Source organism: Myxocyprinus asiaticus, chromosome 11, assembly GCF_019703515.2.
Source record: "Myxocyprinus asiaticus isolate MX2 ecotype Aquarium Trade chromosome 11, UBuf_Myxa_2, whole genome shotgun sequence".
NCBI lineage: Eukaryota > Metazoa > Chordata > Actinopteri > Cypriniformes > Catostomidae > Myxocyprinus > Myxocyprinus asiaticus.
Genome location: NC_059354.1, coordinates 35,967,750 through 35,990,378, shown reverse-complemented (window position 1 = coordinate 35,990,378; position 22,629 = coordinate 35,967,750). Strand labels below are relative to the sequence as shown.

Below are 22,629 nucleotides of genomic sequence, written 5' to 3'. Positions count from 1 at the left end.
CGTGGAAAAGTTCATTTATTTCAGTAATTCAACTCAAATTGTGAAACTCGTGTATTAAATAAATTCAATGCACACAGACTGAAGTAGTTTAAGTCTTTGGTTCTTTTAATTGTGATGATTTTGGCTCACATTTAACAAAAACCCACCAATTCACTATCTCAAAAAATTAGAATACATCATAAGACCAATAAAAAAACCATTTTTAGTGAATTGTTGGCCTTCTGGAAGGTATGTTCATTTACTGTATATGTACTCAATACTTGGTAGGGGCTCCTTTTGCTTTAATTACTGCCTCAATTCGGCGTGGCATGGAGGTGATCAGTTTGTGGCACTGCTGAGGTGGTATGGAAGCCCAGGTTTCTTTGACAGTGGCCTTTAGCTCATCTGCATTTTTTGGTCTCTTGTTGCTCATTTTCCTCTTGACAATATCCCATAGATTCTCTATGGGGTTCAGGTCTGGTGAGTTTACTGGCCAGTCAAGCACACCAACACCATGGTCATTTAACCAACTTTTGGTGCTTTTGGCAGCGTGGGCAGGTGCCAAATCCTACTGGAAAATGAAATCAGCATCTTTAAAAAGCTAGTCAGCAGAAGGAAGCATGAAGTGCTCCAAAATATCTTGGTAAACGGGTGCAGTGACTTTGGTTTTCAAAAAACACAATGGACCAACACCAGCAGATGACATTGCACCCCAAATCATCACAGACTGTGGAAACTTAACACTGGACTTCAAGCAACTTGGGCTATGAGCTTCTCCACCCTTCCTCCAGACTCTAGGACCTTGGTTTCCAAATGAAATACAAAACTTGCTCTCATCTGAAAAGAGGACTTTGGACCACTGGGCAACAGTCCAGTTCTTCTTCTCCTTAGCCCAGGTAAGATGCCTCTGACGTTGTCTGTGGTTCAGGAGTGGCTTAACAAGAGGAATACGACAACTGTAGCCAAATTCCTTGACACGTCTATGTGTGGTGGCTCTTGATGCCTTGACCCCAGCCTCAGTCCATTTCTTGTGAAGTTCACCCAAATTCTTGAATCGATTTTGCTTGACAATCATAAGGCTGCGGTTCTCTCGGTTGGTTGTGCATCTTTTTCTTCCACACTTTTTCCTTCCACTCAACTTTCTGTTAACATGCTTGGATACAGCATTCTGTGAACAGCCAGCTTCTTTGGCAATGAATGTTTGTGGCTTACCCTCCTTGTGAAGGGTGTCAATTATTGATCTGTCAGATCAGCAGTCTTCCCCATGATTGTGTAGCCTATTTTGAAGGCTCAGGAAACCTTTGCAGATGTTTTGAGTTGATTAGCTGATTGGCATGTTACCATATTCTAATTTATTGAGATAGTGAATTGGTGGGTTTTTGTTAAATGTGAGCCAAAATCATCACAATTAAAAGAACCAAAGACTTAAACTACTTCAGTCTGTGTGCACTGAAATTATTTAATACACAAGTTTCTCAATTTGAGTTGAATTACTGAAATAAATGAACTTTTCTACGACATTCTAATTTATTGAGATGCACCTGTAGCACCGGCTTAAACACGAATAGCAAACTAGTCAGAAAACTAAAAAAATTCCACCTTTGTAGGCTGAACACCAAGGTAGGGTGAAAATAAGATGCTTTTAAAACTGTTCTGGGACCAGTTTTTTTAAGCGTTCCATGCATTCAAACGCTGTAGGTTAAGCTATTAACTGATAAAAAGCAGCAAGGCAACAAGTCAGCTGCCTATGTTTTACCTTCATTGCTTGGAGACATTTAGGCTAATTGAACTATATTGGGCCTTCTAGGTGGAATAATTGTTTATAGCGTTTTTAAAAATTAATAATTTAAATTCTTTATAAAAATAGGTGCCTTTTATCATGTTACTGTTGCTGCCGTTTTATATATGCAATAATCGTGTTTTAAAGGAATGTTCTGGGTTCAATACAAGTTAAGCTCAATTGACAGCATTTGTGGCTGATGTTGATTACCACAAAAATTAATTTAGACTCGTTCCTCTTTTCTTTAAAAAAAAAAGAAGCAAAAATATGGGTTACAGTGAGACACTTACAATGGAACATTAAAATACTCACTGTTTCAAAATTATAGCCACAAGACATAAAGGAAATGCATGTAAACATGATTTTAGTGATTTTAAATTACTTGCAAACCTTTTCTGTGTAAAGTTATTGCCAAGTTTACAACTTTGTTACCATTACAATGTAATGTCAACAAACCCTAAAGCGACTGTAAAAATGACAATTTAAACAACTTTACAGCTCAAACAATACACAAGTTTTAATAGAAGAATTAATACAAGTGCTTTTATAAAATTATAAGCTTCACATTTCTGTTTTAACCCTCCAAAAATTGGCCACGTTCACTTTCATTGTCCCCATTCACTTCCATTGTAAGTGCCTCACTGGAACCTCAATTTTTGCTTCTTTTCTTTAAAAAAAAAAAAAAAAAGAAAAAAGAAAAAAAGAGGAACGAGCCTAGTTTTGTGGTTATCAACATTATGCCACAAATACTATCGATTGATAGATTTTGTCAATCGATTGATAGCATTTGTGAACCCGAAAACATTCCTTTAAACCCTCTTAGGGGCTGTTCATGCCAAACCATTCTTGCGCTAAAAACCGGTAGACGCAATGCAACGAATAGAACAATACGCAAGTGTCTTTAAGAGATAGTTCTCACAAAAATGAAAATTCTCTCATCATTTACTCACCTTCTCACCATCCCAGATGTGTATGATTTTCTGTCTTCTGCTGAACACAAACAAAGATATTTTTCAGCACGGAACGTATGGTTTTGCAACGAGAACAGTTCGGCCCTATGGTAGAAAAGCTGCTATGGATTTAACCACTTTTATTTATTATGCCATCTTTATGTGCTTTTGGGGATTCAAAATTTTGGAACCCATTCACTTGCATTGTGAGGACCAACAGAGCTGAAATATTCTTCTAAAAATCTCCTTTTGTGTTCTGCAGGAGAAAGAAAGTAATACACATCTAGGATGGCATGAGGGTGAGTAAATGATGAGAGAATTTTCATTTTGGGAAACTATTTGTGAACTATTCCTTTAAGACGCGTTTTTCTAAGTTCACGTTCTTTTTAACCGCACACGGCATCTGAACACCGCGGTGCTCCTGCACGAGTCAGACAAAAACACGTTCGGTGTGAACGTTAATAGAGTCGTGAAGTTCCTGTAGTCTTACTGCGCTTGTGTGGGAACAGACCCCACCCCTTCAGGACCTCAGTTCGGTGACTACATGTCGGAAGTGTGAAGGGGGCCGTCAACCAAGCTGACTTTCCAGGTAAATGTTTATAAAAAACAGCGTAATTAACATTTGTTTGCGAAGTGTTGTTGTAGAGAGGCTTAATTTGCTACTCCTGACTGTATTGCTGCTATCTTTAAATTCAGGGTTCCTGCATGCATGCTGATCTAACTAAAGCGCTCCCAATGCAGCCACAGAAGTTGCTATACCCTATTCTTAAAAAAAGGAATAGGTTAAACTTCTCTGTGAAAATTCAGAAAAACAACGATAGCGCAATGATAATCTGCAGTCAAGCTCGACTTGAACTCTTATCAAGGTTGCTATCTCTTAGAATTAGATCATGGCTTTTGCTGTTTCAGCAGCAATTGCAATTGTGAAGTTACTCATATATAAGTCATATAGTCATGTCACTCTGTTGCCTGACCAGGAATTAGATTTGCTGGGGGCTTTATGATATTAAAATGTTTCATGTATTTACTGCTCTTATTTTATGTTTTAAAAAAGAGTAATAATGTTTGTGTAGGCTATGTGTACAGCATCATTACACGTAACAGTAGGGTCCAAGACAAATTTACCTTCATGGACAATAAAGAATATTTCAATTCAGTTCAGAATTATCTTGATTCTCAGGATAGACCTCCGAAAGGGACATGGTGTTAAATCCAGTTATATCCAAACTGAGAGGTAAGCTTGTTGTCCTGGCAAGTGCATCCCCAAGACGCCTGGAGATTTTGACGAATGCTGTGAGTCCTTCTCTTTTACATATTATTATTATTATTATTATTATTATTATTTATTTTTTTATTTTTTTTGTCTTTAAAGAGATAATGAACTTGTGATTGAAATGTTCACTGCTTGCTCTTGTCTTTTCCTGCACTGATGAGACAGGGTTTACGATTTGAGGTTGTGCCCTCATGGTTTAAAGAAACCTTGGACAAATCCTTATTTAAAACCCCTTATGAATATGCAGTGGAGACGGCCAAACAGAAAGCTTTGGAGGTGGCTCAGCGAATGCCTTTTGTGAGTCGCAAATTTCTGGATCTGAAAAGGCAGTGGTTTTCTGGCTTTCAGTTTCTGTTGTTGCAGTTGTCAATGGTGCTGTCAGTTTGTTTAGCTATTAATATACAGTGTACCTTTTAATCTGTATCATTCAGAAACACCTGAAAACTCCAGATATTGTTATTGGATCAGACACTGTTGTGGTAAGTGCTCGTTCAGTACGTTTTGCGTGTGGCGTTCCATCCTGAAGTCTACCTTGCTTAATTTGTCTTTTTTTTTCTTCAGACAGTTGATGGTTTGATCTTGGAAAAGCCTACGGATAAACAAGATGCTTACCGTATGCTGTCCAGGTGCATTTTCGGTTCTGTCGTATCTTGAGTGAGATTTTGTGGCGCATATGCAGTGGGATCCAAAATGCCACATGGGCAATCTGGGATTCAAAATCAAATATGAACCTTGAAATAGATAGAAACTTTTAGGATTTTAAAATATTTTAACAAAGAATTGTGATGATGGAGTCAATGCCAGCTAGAGTGCATGCTGTCATTTAAGCAAAAGGGGCACACACCAAATACTTAGAAAATCTGGAAAATAATAATAATAAATAAATCAGTTTTGCATCTTAAATGAAGCTGATAGTACAATTTATCAAGCTGTTCTTTAAATTATATTATAGAATTGCAAAATAAAATCATTTACCCTTGTGAATTTAGACCCCACTGTATTACATCCATTATATTGATGAAGGATCCAAAATGTATTGATATCAGTGTGTTTCAGGTTGAGTGGTAAGGAACATAGCGTCTTCACAGGTGTGGCTATTGTGCTCTGCAATAACAAGAGTGGTATGTTTGAATATTTAATTTATGCTTTTTTTTTTTTTTTTTGTGATAAAGTTTTTGATTACTGTAATAATTATTTTGTTGTTCTTTCCAGGTTCAGACACAGACTACAAAGTGGTAGATTTTTATGAAGAGACTAAAGTTAAGTTTGCAGAGTTATCTGAGGAAATGCTCTGGGAATATATCAACAGTGGAGAGCCCATGTGAGTTTATGCTTTTCAACTTGCATAAAGATTTTAAACATCTTTTGCAGCTTTGTAATCATATTTTCTGACCGTGGTAAACAGTTAACTGAATTTGAACTTGTTGACCCTTTGGAATTTGGACTTTGGTGAAGTTGTTCATATTTGTTTTTGCTTCGACATGGTGAAAATGACATTTGAAAATTCAGCAAACTACACATATTGATTAAATAATGACCCCTTATTTAACATTTATGGTGGGAAAATTACACTTTCATGACTCCTGTCCTGCAGAATCTAAAGGGATGTTCACCCAAAAATGAAAAAGATCTAATTATTTACTCACCCTCATGATATCTTAGGTGTGTATGATTTTCTTTCTACACCAGAACACATTTGATGAAAATTATTCTAATATCTCAATCTAAAAATACTGTTAAAACATTCTTTTATCATCTCAGAAACATTGCAAGGCTGCGCCCTATGTTATCATTCCCTGTGGCTGAAAAGCTGATCAGTAATTTTGTCTTCTCTCACATTGATTATTGCAATGCTCTCCTTGCTGGGGTCTCAAAATCTACATTAAATAAAATGCAATATATGCAAAACTCGGCTGCCAGAATCCTGACTAGGGCCAGGGCAAGTGATCACATCACTCCTATCTTAGAATCCTTGCACTGGCTCCCTGTCAGGTTTAGTGTTGATTTTAAAATTCTTATGCTTACCTACAAGGCATTGCATGGTTTGGTTCCCCAATATTTGTCTAAGCTTTTAACGCTGTACACCCCAAAGTGCGATCTCCGCTCCCCTAAATCTGGTCTTTTAACTGTTCCTCAGACTCGTTTACACTCTATAGGTGACAGGGACTTCTCTTCTTATGCTCTGAAACTATGGAACTCTCTACCCTCAGAATTGAGAGAAGTTCAGTGAATTTAAATCATATCTTAAAACGTATTTGTTCCGGGAGGCTTTTATTTGATCATATTATTTTCGATTAATTTATTATTATCATTTTATTTACTGTGTTTTATCATTAGCTGTTTCGAGATGCATGTTTATTCTATTTGTTTTAAGCTCTGTATTTTTTTCCTTTCTCTGTAAAGCGCCTTGAGAGGCCTCTTTAAATGTGCTATATAAAAAAAAAAAGTTTATTATTATTATTATTATTATTATTATTATATCTCAGCTCAGTAGGTTCTTAAAATGCAAGTGGATGGTGATCTGATTTTTGAAGCTCCAAAATCACAGACAGTCAGCATAAACGTCATCAATACGACTCCAGCGGTAAAGCAATACGATCACTTTCGGTGTGAAAAAAGATCAATATTTAAGTACTTTTTAACTGTAAATCATTGCTTCCGGTAAGCTTCACGAGAGGGTGGAGATCACGTGGTCTCTCGTGTGACGTATTTGTGTTGCCATGATACAGAGGTAATCTCACGTTCTCCTCTCGGGTGAGACGCCCAGGATAAGCACTGTAACGCACCATTGTGAGTAAAGAAACAGATAAATACAGATCTAAACCAAAACCAACCAAGCTACTGTACAGTGTTCCTCCTCCTCACTTGTAAACAGCGCTGCTCTTCCAGCTGTGACTCACGTGCCTCAGTTCTCGCGTTTCAAATGCCAATGAAATTACGTCACCCGTGCGTACCGCTGCTGACCGGAAGCATGATTTAGAGTTAAAAGAAGTACTTAAATATTTATCTTTTTCGCACCAAAAGCAATCATGTCGCTTTAGAAGACAGTAATTTAACAACTGGTGTGGTATGGATGAAGTTTATGCTGACTGTCTGTGATTTTTGGAGCTTTAAAAGAGAAATATCCATTCACTTGCATTTTAAGGACCTACTGAGCTGATATTTTTCTATTTTTCATCAAATATGTGTTGGGGTGAAGAAAGAAATTATACACACCTGGGATATTGTGAGGGTGAGTAAATAATCAGAGAATTTAAATTTTTGGGTGAACTATTCCTTTAATGTAACAACACTGACAGATTGCTTATGCTTGACAGGGACAAGGCTGGTGGTTATGGCATCCAGGCTTTGGGTGGCATGTTGGTGGAGTACGTGCAAGGAGATTTTCTTAACGTGGTGGGCTTCCCTCTTAACCACTTCTGCAAGCAGATGGGATTGATTTTCAATAGTCCACCTGAGAGTCTTGCCCAAAAGATAAAACGGGAAGATTCAAGAGCATCTGATGAGTCATGGACTCTGGTCAACAGCCTGTCTAAGATTTCCAGAAATGGAGAGGTTGCTCTGCAGGAAATCAGTAACGGTAAAGACGCCATTCGGACTTCTGTGCAAGAACAGAATGTGATGAGGCCAAATTGTGCTAAGTGTGGCAGACAGGATGTCCCCCACAGTATCGTGGACTTACTGGATGGGTTCAAAGCCTCAAAGGTAGTAGTAAACAACAACAAGATTTTAATGACCCCATGAAATCTTTTGACAAGCGCAGTTTTCTCTAATGTTTTGGCGTATTTCCTATTGAAACTGGAAGCTTGGGTGGGGCATATAATACCTTTTTTAATAGCTAATAGGTTTTAGTTACATCACAGCAATGAACCATCATTTGCTACTCAGTTGCAGTTGGTATTAGGGGGCATTGGATTGGACAAAGATCTGTGTAGTGCAGGATAAAGGCCCGTTCACGCCAAATCCACAATAAATTTGTGAGACAAACTGCCAACGAAGGGTCAATTCCCACAGACCAAAATGAATACAATTAAAAACAATTTCAACCTTGTAGAGTAGGCGGTGCTGTTCTCTCCTTTTTTATGCATTTTGAGTAATATAGAATCTGTGTTTTGTTTTTTTGTTTTTTGTACAAGTGAGAGTAAAGAACGCTGTGGCATAAATATATGTCCTGTGTCTTTATATTTTCACATGTATTTCGCTACGAATATATTCCAAATGAACTCCCGAACTCAGCTTCTCTTTTTTTAATGCTGGGATAAAATTACACAAGATACAGTACACATGGAATAACAATGTATTAAGTGAAAACAGGTATAGTATGGAATGGATAACATAAAAAATGTAATTACATAATACATAGACTCTTGTGCGTGGTAAGCAAAATAGCACTCTTACTGTAATACTTTGTGTTATATTATCCTTGCAATAAAAATAGCTGTTAGGTTTGGCAATTTGTTTACACTTGTAGTAAGTATTCCATGTAAAGAGTCTTTTTATGTGATATTGTACTACAAACTTTGCCTAAATGAATATGGCATCAATCCTGGCATTAAAAATGGCAGTTACAGCAGGCAAAGTGATATATACAGTTGTGCTGAAAAGTTTGCATACCTTGGCAGAAATTGTGAAATTTTGGCATTGATTTTGAAAATATGACTGATCATGTCTTTTATTTAAGGATAGTGATCATATGAAGCCATTTATTATCACATAGTTGTTTGACTCCTTTTTAAATCATAATGATAACAGAAATCACCCAAATGGCCCTGATCAAAAGTTTACATACCCTTGAATGTTTGGCCTTGTTACAGACACACAAGGTGACACACACAGGTTTAAATGGCAATTAAAGGTTAATTTCCCACACATGTGGCTTTTTAAATTGCAATTAGTGTATGTGTATAAATAGTCAGTGAGTTTGTTAGCTCTCACGTGGATGCACTGAGTCATGGGGAGCAGAAAAGAACTGTCAAAAGACCTGTGTAACAAGGTAATGGAACTTTTTTTTTCATTGATTCCAAGACAGCCAAAAATAAATTTAACCACAAAATTATATCCCCCCCCCTCCCCGCACAAATATAAAATAACTAAATACCCACATAAAAACAGACACACAAATAGAAATACATAAGTACATAAAAAAGACAAAGTTCAACATATAGGGAAAAAAAATGAAATTTAATTAAAAAAAATATAAAATAAAAATTGTCTCCCTCCACTGCCCCACACTAGGACCTCTCCAAATGAGACCAATAACTGCCCCATTTTCTGCCCCATTTTCTGCCATAACTCGACAGGTTCCCCAGCCGTCTGGAAGTCATCTCCTCGAAAGCTGGCACTTTACCCAACTCGGTGCACCACTCACGAAATGAGGGTGCATCAGTTGACTTCCAACCCCTAAGGATTAGCTGTCTGCCAATCATCACGCTGGTTAGGATCCAGCTTTTCATATACTTATCTCCTATATTCAGGACCCCTCCATCACCCAAAATACAAAGTCTGGGGCAAAATGAAAACTGAGTGTCCAGTATGTCACACAAAACGCTGGATCCTCAACCAAAATTCCTGAATCTTAATACAACCCCAAAAAACATGGGTTGTGTCCCCGTCTTCTGACTGGCATCGGCAGCAGTTGGGTGAGTCTTTAAGGCCAAGCCTATACAATCTAGAGGGGGTCCAGTAGAACCGATGCAAAATCTTAAATTGCATCAGACGGATCCTTGAATCTCTAGATGCAGACCTGATCCTTTTTAGGATTCTAGCCCACTCTCCCTCCTCCAATACCAAGTTTAAATCTTTCTTCCATAATCTCTTGAGAGAAGATGAAGCTCCATCCCCAGGCTCTGAATTAACAGGGAGTAATACACAGAAGCTTCATGACCTTACCCATAAGCACTAATCACCATTTCCAAAGTATAGGGGCAAGAACTTCTTGTTCAATAAGAAACCAGGGAGGGGCTCTCTCAGGTGGAAGCGACCAATGAGCCAAATGTCTGAGACCGAATGCATAATAAAACAAAATCTTGGGTAGGCCTAACCCACCTTTGTCAATCGGCCTATGTAACTTATTGAAATTTAACCTGGCACGCTTACCATTCCAAATGAAGGACTTCGCTATGCTATCAAATTGCTTGAAATAAGAGAGGGGGACATCTATAGGGAGAGATTGTAACAGGTAGTTGAATTTTGGAATACAATTCATTTTAATTACATTAACCTTCCCAATCATCGATAAGCGTAATGAAGCCCACCTGTCCACATCATTCGAAAAACTTTTTATTAAGGGATCAAAATTAACTCTGACTAAATCAGACAAATTTGCTGGGAATAAAATTCCCAAATACTTAATGCCCTGTTTGGGCCACTGGAAGGCACCCAGCTGGAAGGCTGTTACTGGACAGTACGCTGTCAAAGCCAAAGCTTCGGATTTAGATCAATTGACTTTATATCCTGAGAACTTGGAAAAGGAATTAATAATTCTGTGGAGGCAAGGCATAGACCTAGTAGGTTCAGAGACAAATAATAAAATATAATCTGCGTAAAGCAGAAGCTTATGCGCCACACCTCCCGCAATCACCCCTGGAAAATCATCCTCCTTTCTTATTGCCGCTGCTAATGGTTCCAGGGCAAGACAGAACAATAATGGGGAAAGAGGGCAACCCTGCTGGGTGCCCCTATCCGGAGTACAATAATCTGAAATTAATCCATTTGTTTGTACCGCTGCTACAGGGTGTTTATAAAGTAACTTAATCCAACCAATAAATGTACTCCCGAACCCATACATTTCCAAAATCTTAAAAAAAAAAAATCCCATTCTACCATATCAAATGCCTTTTCGGCGTCAAGTGAGATGGCAGCGACCGGAGACTGATCATTCGCTACTGAACACATGATATTGATGAGACGCCTGATGTTATCAGAAGAGCTGTGGCCCCAAATAAACCCTACCTGATCTAGATGTATAAGATATGTCATAACCTTACTTAATCGGTTAGCCAACATTTTTGACAACATTTTTACATCTAGTTGGATCAGGGAGATTGGACAGTAACTTTTACACTCACTTGGATCTTTGTCCTTTTTAAGAATCAGACTGATCCGGGCTTGTGTCATAGTTGGTGGAAGCTTTCCATTCTTTAATGATTCAGTATAAACTTCTAACAAAGGTGGAGCCATTTCTGTAGCATAAGATCTAAAAAATTCTGTGGCAAAACCATCTGGCCCTGGAGCCTTGCCAGTAGGTAGGGACTTTATTACCTCGTCAAGCTCCTCCAAGGTTATCTCAGAATCAGGAGTGTTTGTTTGCTCAGTCTTGAGTTTAGGAAGATCTAGTGGTTCCACAAAGTTTCTAATATCTTCATCAGTAGACAAAGACGTGGAACTATAAAGATCAAGATAGAATTCTTTAAAGGCACCAGCAGATTTCACTGAGGGAATGGTAGAAAAAGACTCTCTCTGCTTTATATATCTAGCCAAAAGCTTCCCTGTTTTGTCCCTGACTCAAAGTATGACTGTCTTGCCCTGAATAACCAAAACTCCACTTTCTGCGACAAAATAGTATTATATCTATATTTCAAACGGGTCAATTCTCTGAGGCCATCAGATGACATACGGCGCTTCAGCTCTGCCTCTGCATTCGTAATATTTCCTTCCAACTCCACGAGTTCTCGTGCTTTGGATTTTTTGGTGAATGAGGCATACTGTATGATCCGACCCCTAAGAACCACCTTAAGTGCCTCCCAAGCCACGCCCACAGAGGATACCGAGGACCAGTTGGTCTCCATATAAACACTGATTTCAGTCTTTAACATTTGTTGGAAATCAGGATTTTGCAAAAGGCATTTGCAATAAGGCGCCAACTATATGATTTATTTTTCTCTATATGTGGCAACACCTCTAAACTCACCAGGGCGTGATCCGAGACTAAAATGTTTCCAACAACAGATGAAATGAGGGATTTGGATATATATAAAAAAAAAAAATCTATTCTAGAATAAATCTTATGGACTGATGAAAATAATGTATAGTCTCTACCAGATGGGTTCAGAAGTCTCCAAATATCTGTAAGACCAAGATTTTTACACATCCTGTGAAGCATCAGTGTTGCTCTAGGGGGCTTGCACACTTTTGCTTCACTATGATCAAGGACTGAGTCCATCAAAAGAGTAAAATCTCCTCCCAAAATTATATCATGAGGGGTGCCAACGGCTTGCAGCATCCCTTCAAAATATATAAAAAAGCCCTGATCATCAGCGTTAGGTGCGTAAATATTAGCCAAGATCAGACTTTGCCCCTGAATTTCTGCTAAAACAATAATGACTCTTCCTAATTTATCATTAAACTGTTTGAGACATTTGAATTGTAAATGTTTATTTACCAGTATAATGACCCCTCTGCTCTTACTTGTGCCAACACTAAAGAAAACATGTCCACCCCATATCTTCCCAAATTTTTCAGCTTCCTGCGGGGAAAGATGCGTTTCTTGAAGAAACACTATATCATATTTCTTACGTTTAAGAAAAGAAATAACCTACCTTCTTTTTATGGGGTGCCCCAACCCATTCACATTCCATGTGGAGAGAGATAGTACACTCATATTAACATCTGACATTTTGATATAGTAGAAAAAATAAATTGTGTGCCAAAAACAAAATTATGAAGACCACATTTCAACTTTAATGCATCAATAAAACCCCGAACTTCCCCCCGAACAAAACAAACAGAAAAAAAAAAAAACATGCGCATTAACCCCGAGCACGACAGCTCCAACCGGCGTCAATCCTGTTAAACTCAGAGCCCATGTATGCCTACGAGAGCCCCCGTGAAAACTTTGCCATCGGATTGCTCACTTTTGCCTCACAAATTTGTAAGGCAAAATTACATAACATCAAATATTTTGTAAAACAAACCCCAGCCAACAGGCAGAATAAACACAAAGAACGTGTAGACTCATTCACAGAACTCTCTCAAAGGTGTGTTCCTTCACAAAACAAGTTCCAGCCTATATAAAGCCGTTCAGTTTCCTCTGTCAGACAAACGCATCTTCAGTGAGCCAGCTGATGAGTGCAGCAGATGACATAATCATTCCAATGTCCCACGAAAATACTTCACAAATCATACTCCAGCCAACAGGAGGCATAAGTACAAGGAACTGACAGATTCATCCATAACTGTCCTGAAGTAATGTTATTTAACAAAACAAGCTCCAACCGCTAGGTGGAACCAGCACAAAAGGAAACAAAACACGCATCCCGGTTCCTCGGATGGTCAAGAGTCAGTTCACTCGGAGGCCGTATAAAAGTATATCCCATGATTTACACAGTCCGGCAACTTTATAAAAGACCTCCTTTGTGTGGGCATGTAGATATTTTGCGGTCATCCGTTCATTGTAAATGTGATCTTCCAACAATGCAAAAGTTTCTTTAAGGAAAAGTGTTAATCAACAAAACAAAAACTCCAACCACTCGGTGGAGCCAATGCAAAAGGAAGCAAAAATGGTGCCCAGCTTCCTCCGAAAGCCAGAGTATGTACAGTGAGTCAATCCACTCACAAGAAAAACGCCCAATGGTTACGCACCCATTGTTTCAATAAAAGACATTGCCTGATTGGGACATGTAAATACTTTGCTGCCGTCCTTGGTGTTTATTCTCAGTCTGGCTGGAAACATCAGAGCAAAAGTGATCTTACGCTGATGTAAGAGTTTCTTGCATTCCCTAAACCGATCGCGTTTCTCTCTTGTCGAGTTCTCAAAGTCCGGGAACAAGAAAATATTGCAATTCTTCCAAGAAAGCTTTCTTTTGCTCCTTGCCTGGCGCAACATGAGATCTTTATCGGATGACTTCAAAAATGTGGCCAGAATCGATCGGCAGCATTCCTCCCTCAGCAGATCTGCGAGCTGGGACTCTGTGAGCTCGCTTGATTTCCAGCTTGTGGCCTGTTATGTCGAACAGACTCGGGAAAAGCTCCTCTAGGAATTTCACCATATCTCTGCCCTCCTCATGCTCAGGAATTCCAACAATTCAAATGTTATTCCTGCGGCTTCTATTCTCAAGATCTTCAAGTTTTTCAAGAACATGTTCCAAATCAGCTTTGGTCGCGGGCGGATTAGCGGCTAATTCCCTCTCTGATTGATTTGAAAAATTGATTCGTTTTTCAACATCAGTCACTCTTGTGACTAGCTCAGATAATTTTTTTTCCATCGCCGTAATCGATCGACGTATTACAGCGAGATCCTCCAAGTCCGCAAGTACCTTCGTCAACATCACCGACATGTTGGACAGTTGACGCTGGATTCCTTCTCCCGCCGCACCATCCAAAACGAGTCCCTGGTCCACAGGCCTGTCTGGGCTTTCATCTTGAACCCATAAGTGTCTTTTAATGTCTCCAGAGCCCGAGGATTTTGACTTCTTTGCCATGTTTACCTCAAACAGTAAATGTGTAACTGGGTGTATCGAATTTCACCGGATTATATCATGAAAATGATTGAAATAAATTAGTAAAGTGCGCAGAGCTGTTTCTTATGCATCTTCCCTTCGCATGGCGTCACCATACTCTCAAGGTAATGGACTTTATAAAGATGGAAAAGGATAGAAAAAGATATCCAAAGCCTTGAAAATGCCAGTCAGTACTGTTCAATCACTTATTAAGAAGGGGAAAATTCGGGGGATCTCTTGATACCAAGCCAAGTTCAGGTAGACCAAGAAAGATTTCAGCCACAACTGCCAGAAGAATTGTTCGGGATACAAAGAAAAACCCACAGGTAACCTCAGGAGAAATACAGGCTGCTCTGGAAAAAGACGGTGTGGTTGTTTTAAGGAGCACAATACTTGCTGACCCCTCTCCAAACATAGCGCTTATGGTTGTGACCATAAAGCTCTATTTTGGTCTTGTCACTCCAAATTACAGTGTGCCAGAAGCTGTGAGGCATGTCAAGGTGTTGTTGGGCATATTGTAACTGGGCTTTTTTGTGGCATTGGCTTCTTTCTGGCAGCTCGATCATGCAGCTCATTTTTGTTCAAGTATCGTCGTATTGTGCTCCTTGAAACAACCACACAGTCTTTTTCCAGAGCAGCTGACCTTGGCTTGGTATCAAGAGATCCCCAAATTTTCCACTTCTTAATAAGTGATTGAACAGTACTGACTGGCATTTTCAAGGCTTTGGATATCTTTTTATATCCTTTTCCATCTTTATAAATTTCCATTACCTTGTTACGCAGGTCTTTTGACAGTTCTTTTCTGCTCCCCATGGCTCAGTATCTAGCCTGCTCAGTGCATCCACGTGAGAGCTAACAAACTCATTGACTATTTATACACAGACACTAATTGCAATTTAAAAAGCCACAGGTGTGGGAAATTAACCTTTAATTGCCATTTAAACCTGTGTGTGTCACCTTGTGTCTGCAACAAGGCCAAACATTCAAGGGTATGTCAACTTTTGATCAGGGCCATTTGGGTGATTTCTGTTAATATTATGATTTTAAAAAGAGCCAAACAACTATGTGATAATAAATGGCTTCATACGATCACTATCCTTAAATAAAAGATGTTTTTTGATTTTCAAAATCAATGCCAAAATTTCACAATTTCTGCCAAGGTAAGCAAACTTTTCAGCACGACTGTATGTATATATATATATATATAGAAGGTGCACTCAGTAATTTTAAGTATATCGAAGTGACATACATTGGCTTACACTGACACCTAGTGGCTAGGATGCTGCCTCATTCAAACACAGTAGTTTTCAGTTACCAATGCCATTGTAGAAATTCTCCATGCACAGTAAATCAGGATCAGTTTAATCCATGAATGAAAGTTTCCAATAACAGTGCAGTTACTGAAACTAAACGAGTAGTATTCAGCTGGTCATGTGATTCTAACATGGCTGCCCCCATGAGATGCACCTGCTCCGTGTAGAATAAAAGAGCTTTTATAAGGTTACTGATATGACTGAACTCTTCATATCACATGAGTGGTCATGATTTTCTACATACGTTTCAAAATTACTATTCATATCTTTAGAAATAAAACTTTATAAATGAGGAAAAAAATTACTGAGTGCACCTTTAATGTACAAAACACCAGTCATATTATAAAATATGATGTATCAGCATATTACATACCAAAAAGAAAGAATGTGTTTACAGTTTCTACAACAAGACTCTGAATACACACTGGTGTCTTTGTTTATTCACATTTAGAATATATGCGCATATTATAAGCGGACTTTCAAAAACATACTGGGTTTATGTTTGTAGAACAAAGGGTTCATGAACTGCAACTAAGGCTGGGCGAAATGTCGTAAAAATGGATCTCTATATTTTTCAGCCTATTGACAGTTTTTGATATATATCTTGATAATTATGTATTTGCCCTGAAATGGCTCAAAAGTGTTTTTTGTTTTTATCAGAGGAACCAACATTTCATCCAAAAATCCATTGTAGTCAAGTAGATTCAATATTTTAAAGACATTAAATGAAAATCTGTTAAAAAAATTTGTTTTTAAATAAATAAACAAAAAGTTCAAAAAGCTCAGCGAGTATTGCCGCTAACTACCAACCCTGGAGTCGAATCCAGGGTGTGCTGAGTTACTCCAGCCAGGTCTCCTAAGCAACCAAATTGGCCCGGTTGCTAGGGAGGGTAGAGTCACATGGGGTAACCTCCTCATGGTCTCTATAATGTGGTTCTCGCTTTCGTTGGGGCACATGGTGAGTTGTGCGTGGATTCCGCAGAGAACAGCGTAGGCCTCCACACGCACTACGTCTCAGTGGTAACGCGTTCAACAATCCATGTGATAAGATGTGCGGATGGGCGGTCTCAGACATGGAGACAATTGAGATTCGTCCTCCACCACCCGGAGCGAGTCACAACGCCACCATGAGGACTTAGAGCGCATTGGGGATTAGGCATTCCAAATTAGGGAGAAAATAAAAAAAAAAAAATTAAATACATTTATACAGTATATCACCCAGCCCTATCTGCAACTATTTAGATAACATTTTCAGGAGTGTGGATTGTACAGCAGCAGTGACTCTGGAAACATGACAAAAAGCTCAAATCTCATTAGTTAGTCAGTTTTCTTTGCAGTCCAAAGCTCTTCGTAAAAAAAGAAAAAAAAAAAAAAATTCCGATTGTTGGCAGACGATTTGTCGGACCTTGTGTGAATAGCGCCATAGGAATCATTGTCCCTATTCAAAAGCTGATTCAGGATGAACATTCGCACCAAAATTTCGCTTGGTGTGAATAGGCCCTAAGCCATCAATATTTTTGCTCTGTTTTCATGGAAAAGAAAGACTGTATATGCCAAAGGTTATTTTGTCATCTTTTAAGAGTACACTAGCATATAGATAGCTTTAAAGCTTAAAAAATGGGCTAAAAGCCACAAAACCCCAACTTCATTGAAGATTCAGTTATGTGAATTAATCACAGGCATGCTTTGGTAACTGTTCTCACATTTTGTTTACCAGACTTTATTCACTGCATCCAAACTGAAGGTCTTTGATGTATTGAGTATCTCTGACGGTCTGACATTAGAAGAGGTAGCTGACCAAATCAACGCCACTGTTATTGGCACTGAGAGGCTTCTGGATGCTGCTGTATCCTTAGGGCTACTTGAAAAGGCCAAACAGCAAGATAAAAGCAATGGTAAGAAATCAGTCTTTTTTTTTTTTTTTTTTTTTTGCTGTAAAGAAGTTTTTTAAATCTTGTCTCTAGCCTTGTTTCTATTCAAATGACTTAACTATCCCTAAGTTCTGTGTCCTCTCAAAGTATATTGTCCATTTATAACACACAAGCACTTTCTCTGTTCATTGAAGCAAGATGCTTTCATGCATCGATGCATTTCCTCCTACTATAATGTTACACGTTTTCTTCATTGTGCTGTCTGGAGGTGGCTTGTGAATGTAACATTGTTTATTCATTGTCTGTAGCAGTGTACAGAAATACAGAAGAGGCCAGTCAGTTCCTGGTATCAGACAGCCCACAGTCTCTGCATGGATATATCCTCCACTGCAACGACATGGTCTGGCCTCTCTTTAGTCATCTAGAGAGTGCGGTCAGGGAGGGCACCAGCCAACATGAGCGTGCCTTTGGGAAGAAGAATGAAGATGTGTTTCAGGTAAATGCACAGTTTTCAGTGATAACATCCTTGGGACACAGATTTATTTAAATGTATTGTCATGTAATTAGGTTTGGGAATCAAGAAGAACAAGTTCTTGTTCCGAATCGGTTCCATTCTTTAAGAATTAATGGAACAAAATTTTTGTGACGTTCAGTTTCATTAATGGTTCTAGAACGTCCACATTCTTTCACTGATGAGAAAGAACACCAAACACTCGGGACAGTGTTTCCTGCACCGCTACAGAATCTACAGCAAAATGGCAAAAAGAAAGTAGATGTTTATCTAAATATCTGCTCTCACCCTTTCATTAGTTCCAAAAAACACTAATTGTAAGCATATCCCACTTCCAACATTTAGAATTGCTCTGACCTCACTGGTCTCATGGAACAATAAATATACAGTGCAACCAGTGTTGTTCAGTTTGCAAATTAATGACTAATTTGAGCCGGTTCTATTTAAGGAATCTGTCAAAAAGATTCACAAATTATTCTCAAACACATGAGTTTTGTCATGTCCTGAAACTAACTGAGAACCGGTACTGTGTTAATAAGACTCATTATTTATTTTTTTTGTTCTAATAAAAGTACTAAAAGAATCATTAATGGAATCATTAAGGAATCGAATCAGAACTAGTATAGTTAAATTCTACTATTTCCCTCCCCACAGAGACTCAGCAAAAAAAAGAAACGTCCTCTCACTTTCAACTGCTTTTATTTTCAACAAACTTAACGTGTAAATATTTGTATGACCATAAAAAGATTCAACAACTAAGACATAAACTGAACAAGTTACACAGACATGTGACTAACAGAAATTGAATAATGTGTCCCTGAATAAGGGGGGGGGGGCAAAATCATAAGTAACAGTTAATTTCTGGTGTGGCCACAAGCTGCATTAAGTACTGCAGTGCATCTCATGGATTGCACCAGATTTGCCAGTTCTTGCTGTGAGGTGTTACCCCACTCTTCCACTGAGGCACTTGCAAGTTCCCGGACATTTCTGGGGAGAATGGCCCTAGCCCTCACCCTCTGATCCAACAGGTCGCAGACGTGCTCAATGGGATTGAGATCCGGGTTCTCTGCTGGCCATGGCAGAACACTGACATTCCTGTCTTGCAGGATCACACACAGAACGAGCAGTATGGCTGGTGGCATTGTCATGCTGGAGGGTCATGTCAGGATGAGCCTGCAGGAAGGGTACCACATGAGGGAGGAGATTGCCTACAATGACAACAAGCTCAGTCCGTTGATGCTGTGACACACCACCCAAAGAGCAGGACGGACTCTCCACCTCCAAATTGATCCTGCTCCAGAGTACAGGCCTCGGTGTAACACTCATTCCTTCGATGATAAAAACGAGTCCGACAATCACCCCTGGTGAGACAAAACCGCGAGTTTTTGTCTGGTCCAGCGAAGGTGGGTTTGTGCCCATAGACGACGTTGTTGCTGGTGATGTCTGGTAAGGACCTGCCTTACAACAGGCCTACAAGCCCTCAGTCCAGCCTCTCTCAGCCAATTGAGTACAGGCCTGGTGTAACTCAGGTAGTTGTTGTTGCCATCCTGTACCTGTCCCGCAGGTGTGATATTTGGATGTACCGATCCTGTGCAGGTGTTGTTACACATAGTCTGCCACTGTGAGGATGATCAGCTGTCCTTCCTGTCTCCCTGTAGCACTGTCTTAGGCGTCTCACAGTACGGACATTGCAATTTATTGCCCTGGCCACATCTGCAGTCCTCATGCCTCCATGCAGCATGCCTAAGGCACGTTCACGCAGATGAGCAGGGACCCTGGGCTCTTTCTTTTGGTGTTTTTCAGAGTCAGTAGAAAGGTCTCTTTAGTGTCCTAAGTTTTTATAACTGTGACCTTAATTGCCTACCATCTGTAAGCTGTTAGTGTCTCAACGACCATTCCACTGGTGCATGTTCATTAATTGTTTATGGTTCATTGAACAAGCATGGAAAACATTGTTTAAACCCTTTACAATAAAGATCTGTAAAGTTATTTGGATTTTTACAAAATTATCTTTAAAATACAGTGTCCTGAAAAGTTTATTTGTTATACTTTGATTCATCAGCAGTAAATATTGACATCCCAATAGAAGCAAATCAAAAAAAAATTTTTGTCATTCTTTGCTAGGATGCCTACTACAGTAAAGATGAAGTTAAGATGCGATTCATGAATGCAATGCACAGCATCGCAAGGGTGACTGGGAAAGACGTGGCAACAGCATTTGATCTTTCTCCATATAAAACAGCCTGTGATATTGGAGGTATGGGATCCCCTCATTTAAAAAATGTCTTCTGTTTTACTTGTATAATTTGTATATGTATATTTCCTAGTAAATTAATCTGTAATGCTGGAAAATTGCCAATCAAGTGTTAAAGGGATAGTTCTGAAAATTAAAAATTGTCATTATTCTCTCACCCTCATGTTGTTCCAAACCTGCATGACACAAAAGATGTTAAGCTGAATAAAACATTTTTGTGTGAAATATCCCTTTAAGGGTAGAGCAGCTCTTGTAAAACCTAACTTGCTCTGAACAATGTGTGCTTTCTCTTTTACTGTTAGTAACAGCAAATCTAATTACCGGTACTCATAATGGACTTTTTTTCTATCATTCAACATTATTCAACATATGCTGAACTTTTTTCTCTTCCCACTCTTGAATAAACTGGGTAGTTGTTACATAAACTGATCAAAATCATGGTGCTGCAGACTTCCCACTGAGATGTGAGCGAGTGACCACGAGGGCACAAGATAAGATGTGCGGAAACCACCATCCTGCTCCAGTCTTGCATAATTTGAGATTTCACTAGAACACAGTGCACACATTTTTTTGCTAGAAAGAGGTTGCTTTCAAAAGTTACTGATCTGAAAAAGAATTTTGAGATTGTTATGCAAATTTAGGGGATGAATTATCTTATTTTACATACTTATTATTAAGTATGTGCTTCTATATGCATGTTCTCAATAATTAAGACCTTTTTATGCCAAAACACCTGCATTTGTTGTTAGCTGTATTTATTAACTTTTTATATGGCATGATGCATGTTAAGAAGAGCATTCTGTTCTCACACAGGTTGTACGGGTGCCATGGCATACGAGTTTACAAAAGCCCACCCTGGACTGTCAGTAATTGTATTTGACTTGCCACAAGTCATTGAGATGAGATGTCACTTTCAGCCTAAAGAAGACAATGACAGAGTTTCCTTTGTTGCAGGTCAGTGAAGTATTTCTGTTTAGTATGAAGCAGTTATAGATAGTTATTTTATTCATAGGCTGTTATGCATCTGCAAAAGTCCTGTTAAAATTCATAGTATGCACCTTTTGCGCCTCAACTTGTGCATTTATTCACTTTTCTCACTTAATGTCTCTCTTTTTACTTGTAAAAAGGAGACTTCTTTAAAAGTGACCTACCTAAAGCAGACCTGTATATCCTTGCACGGATTCTCCATGACTGGTCTGATGAGAAACTTGATATACTGCTGAGTAAACTGTCCAAAATATGCACACCAGGTAAGTGCCTTAAAATATGAATTTACAAACTCTTAAAGGGATGGTTAACTTAAAAATGAAAATTCTGTCATAATTTATGTTGCTCCAAATCTGTATGTCTTACTGTTTTCTGTGAAACACGAAGTAAGATTTTTGGCAGAATGTCATTGTTTACTTTCATTGTATGACCTTTTGATTTGTGAATATCACAGGATCACAGTACTAAAACCTGACTGTTGTTTTCTTGGCTGTTAGCGTTAGATGAATGTGTGTCAATCTTAATTTATGACTTTAATGTCAGTCACAGCAGCTACTCTATAGCCTACATTAAATATCTGCTTTATGAATGTGTAACTAACACACAGGCTGTGGGCTTCTGGTGTCTGAGATTCTTCTGGATGAGGAGAGGAAAAGACCGAGCCGGGCCTTGCTCCAGGCCCTCAGTATGACTGAAGGAAAGCAACGGAGCACCACAGAATACTGTGACCTACTGGAGAAGCATGGCTTCACCCCCAAACACATAAAACACACAGACAACCTGCTGGATGCCATGCTCTTTGTGAAAGAAGACCCAAATGACAGAAGAACTTTACTAGCCTGTTCTTCGGCATCCATTGAGACAGCAGAACTTGAGTGATGTGAATGTTGTGCATTTGAAACACTACAGATTATTCTAGTTCATTAACTGTAAAAAAAAAAAAAAAAAAAAAATTGTAAAGAAAGACTATGCACGTTGCTGAAAAAAAAAAAAGCAAAATAACAATGCGTACATAATTAACATGAATTATATAAACATTTGATTTTATTATTGTTCTCACACACTGAAATAAATATGCTTTTGAATGAAAAGACAGCAGTCTAGTGTTTCTCTTATACACCTTTAGCTTAGAAAATCATCTACAGGTCGACAAGTGGAAAGGGCGCATCTAAAGGTTTCTGAGGCTCCTGATGCTTGCATGACGCTGCAATTCTCTACCTGCAACCGACAGCGCTCTCGGCCAATTGGAGTAACCTTTTGAGACCTGTCATCTTG

General features: G+C 38.8%; 1 protein-coding gene across 3 annotated transcripts; it reads left to right on the top strand.

The window, feature by feature from the left end:
* Positions 1-3,211: 3,211 nt before the first annotated feature.
* asmtl (acetylserotonin O-methyltransferase-like) lies at positions 3,212-22,445 on the top strand. Of its 3 annotated transcripts, XM_051710585.1 has the most exons (14): positions 3,212-3,298; positions 3,890-4,002; positions 4,148-4,279; positions 4,414-4,461; positions 4,544-4,608; positions 5,039-5,103; positions 5,195-5,303; positions 7,300-7,687; positions 17,449-17,626; positions 17,911-18,098; positions 20,238-20,370; positions 21,181-21,321; positions 21,495-21,617; positions 21,962-22,445. In XM_051710585.1, the coding sequence occupies exons 2-14, from the start codon at positions 3,910-3,912 to the stop codon at positions 22,231-22,233; spliced, it is 1,935 nt and encodes a 644-aa protein (XP_051566545.1). In that variant the 5' UTR covers positions 3,212-3,298; positions 3,890-3,909; the 3' UTR covers positions 22,234-22,445. The 3 variants fall into 3 exon arrangements, with proteins under 3 accessions (XP_051566545.1, XP_051566546.1, XP_051566547.1); XM_051710586.1 differs by lacking the exons at positions 3,212-3,298; positions 3,890-4,002 and having other exon boundaries at positions 4,181-4,279; positions 5,029-5,103; XM_051710587.1 differs by lacking the exons at positions 3,212-3,298; positions 3,890-4,002; positions 4,148-4,279; positions 4,414-4,461 and having other exon boundaries at positions 4,543-4,608; positions 5,029-5,103.
* Positions 22,446-22,629: the final 184 nt, after the last annotated feature.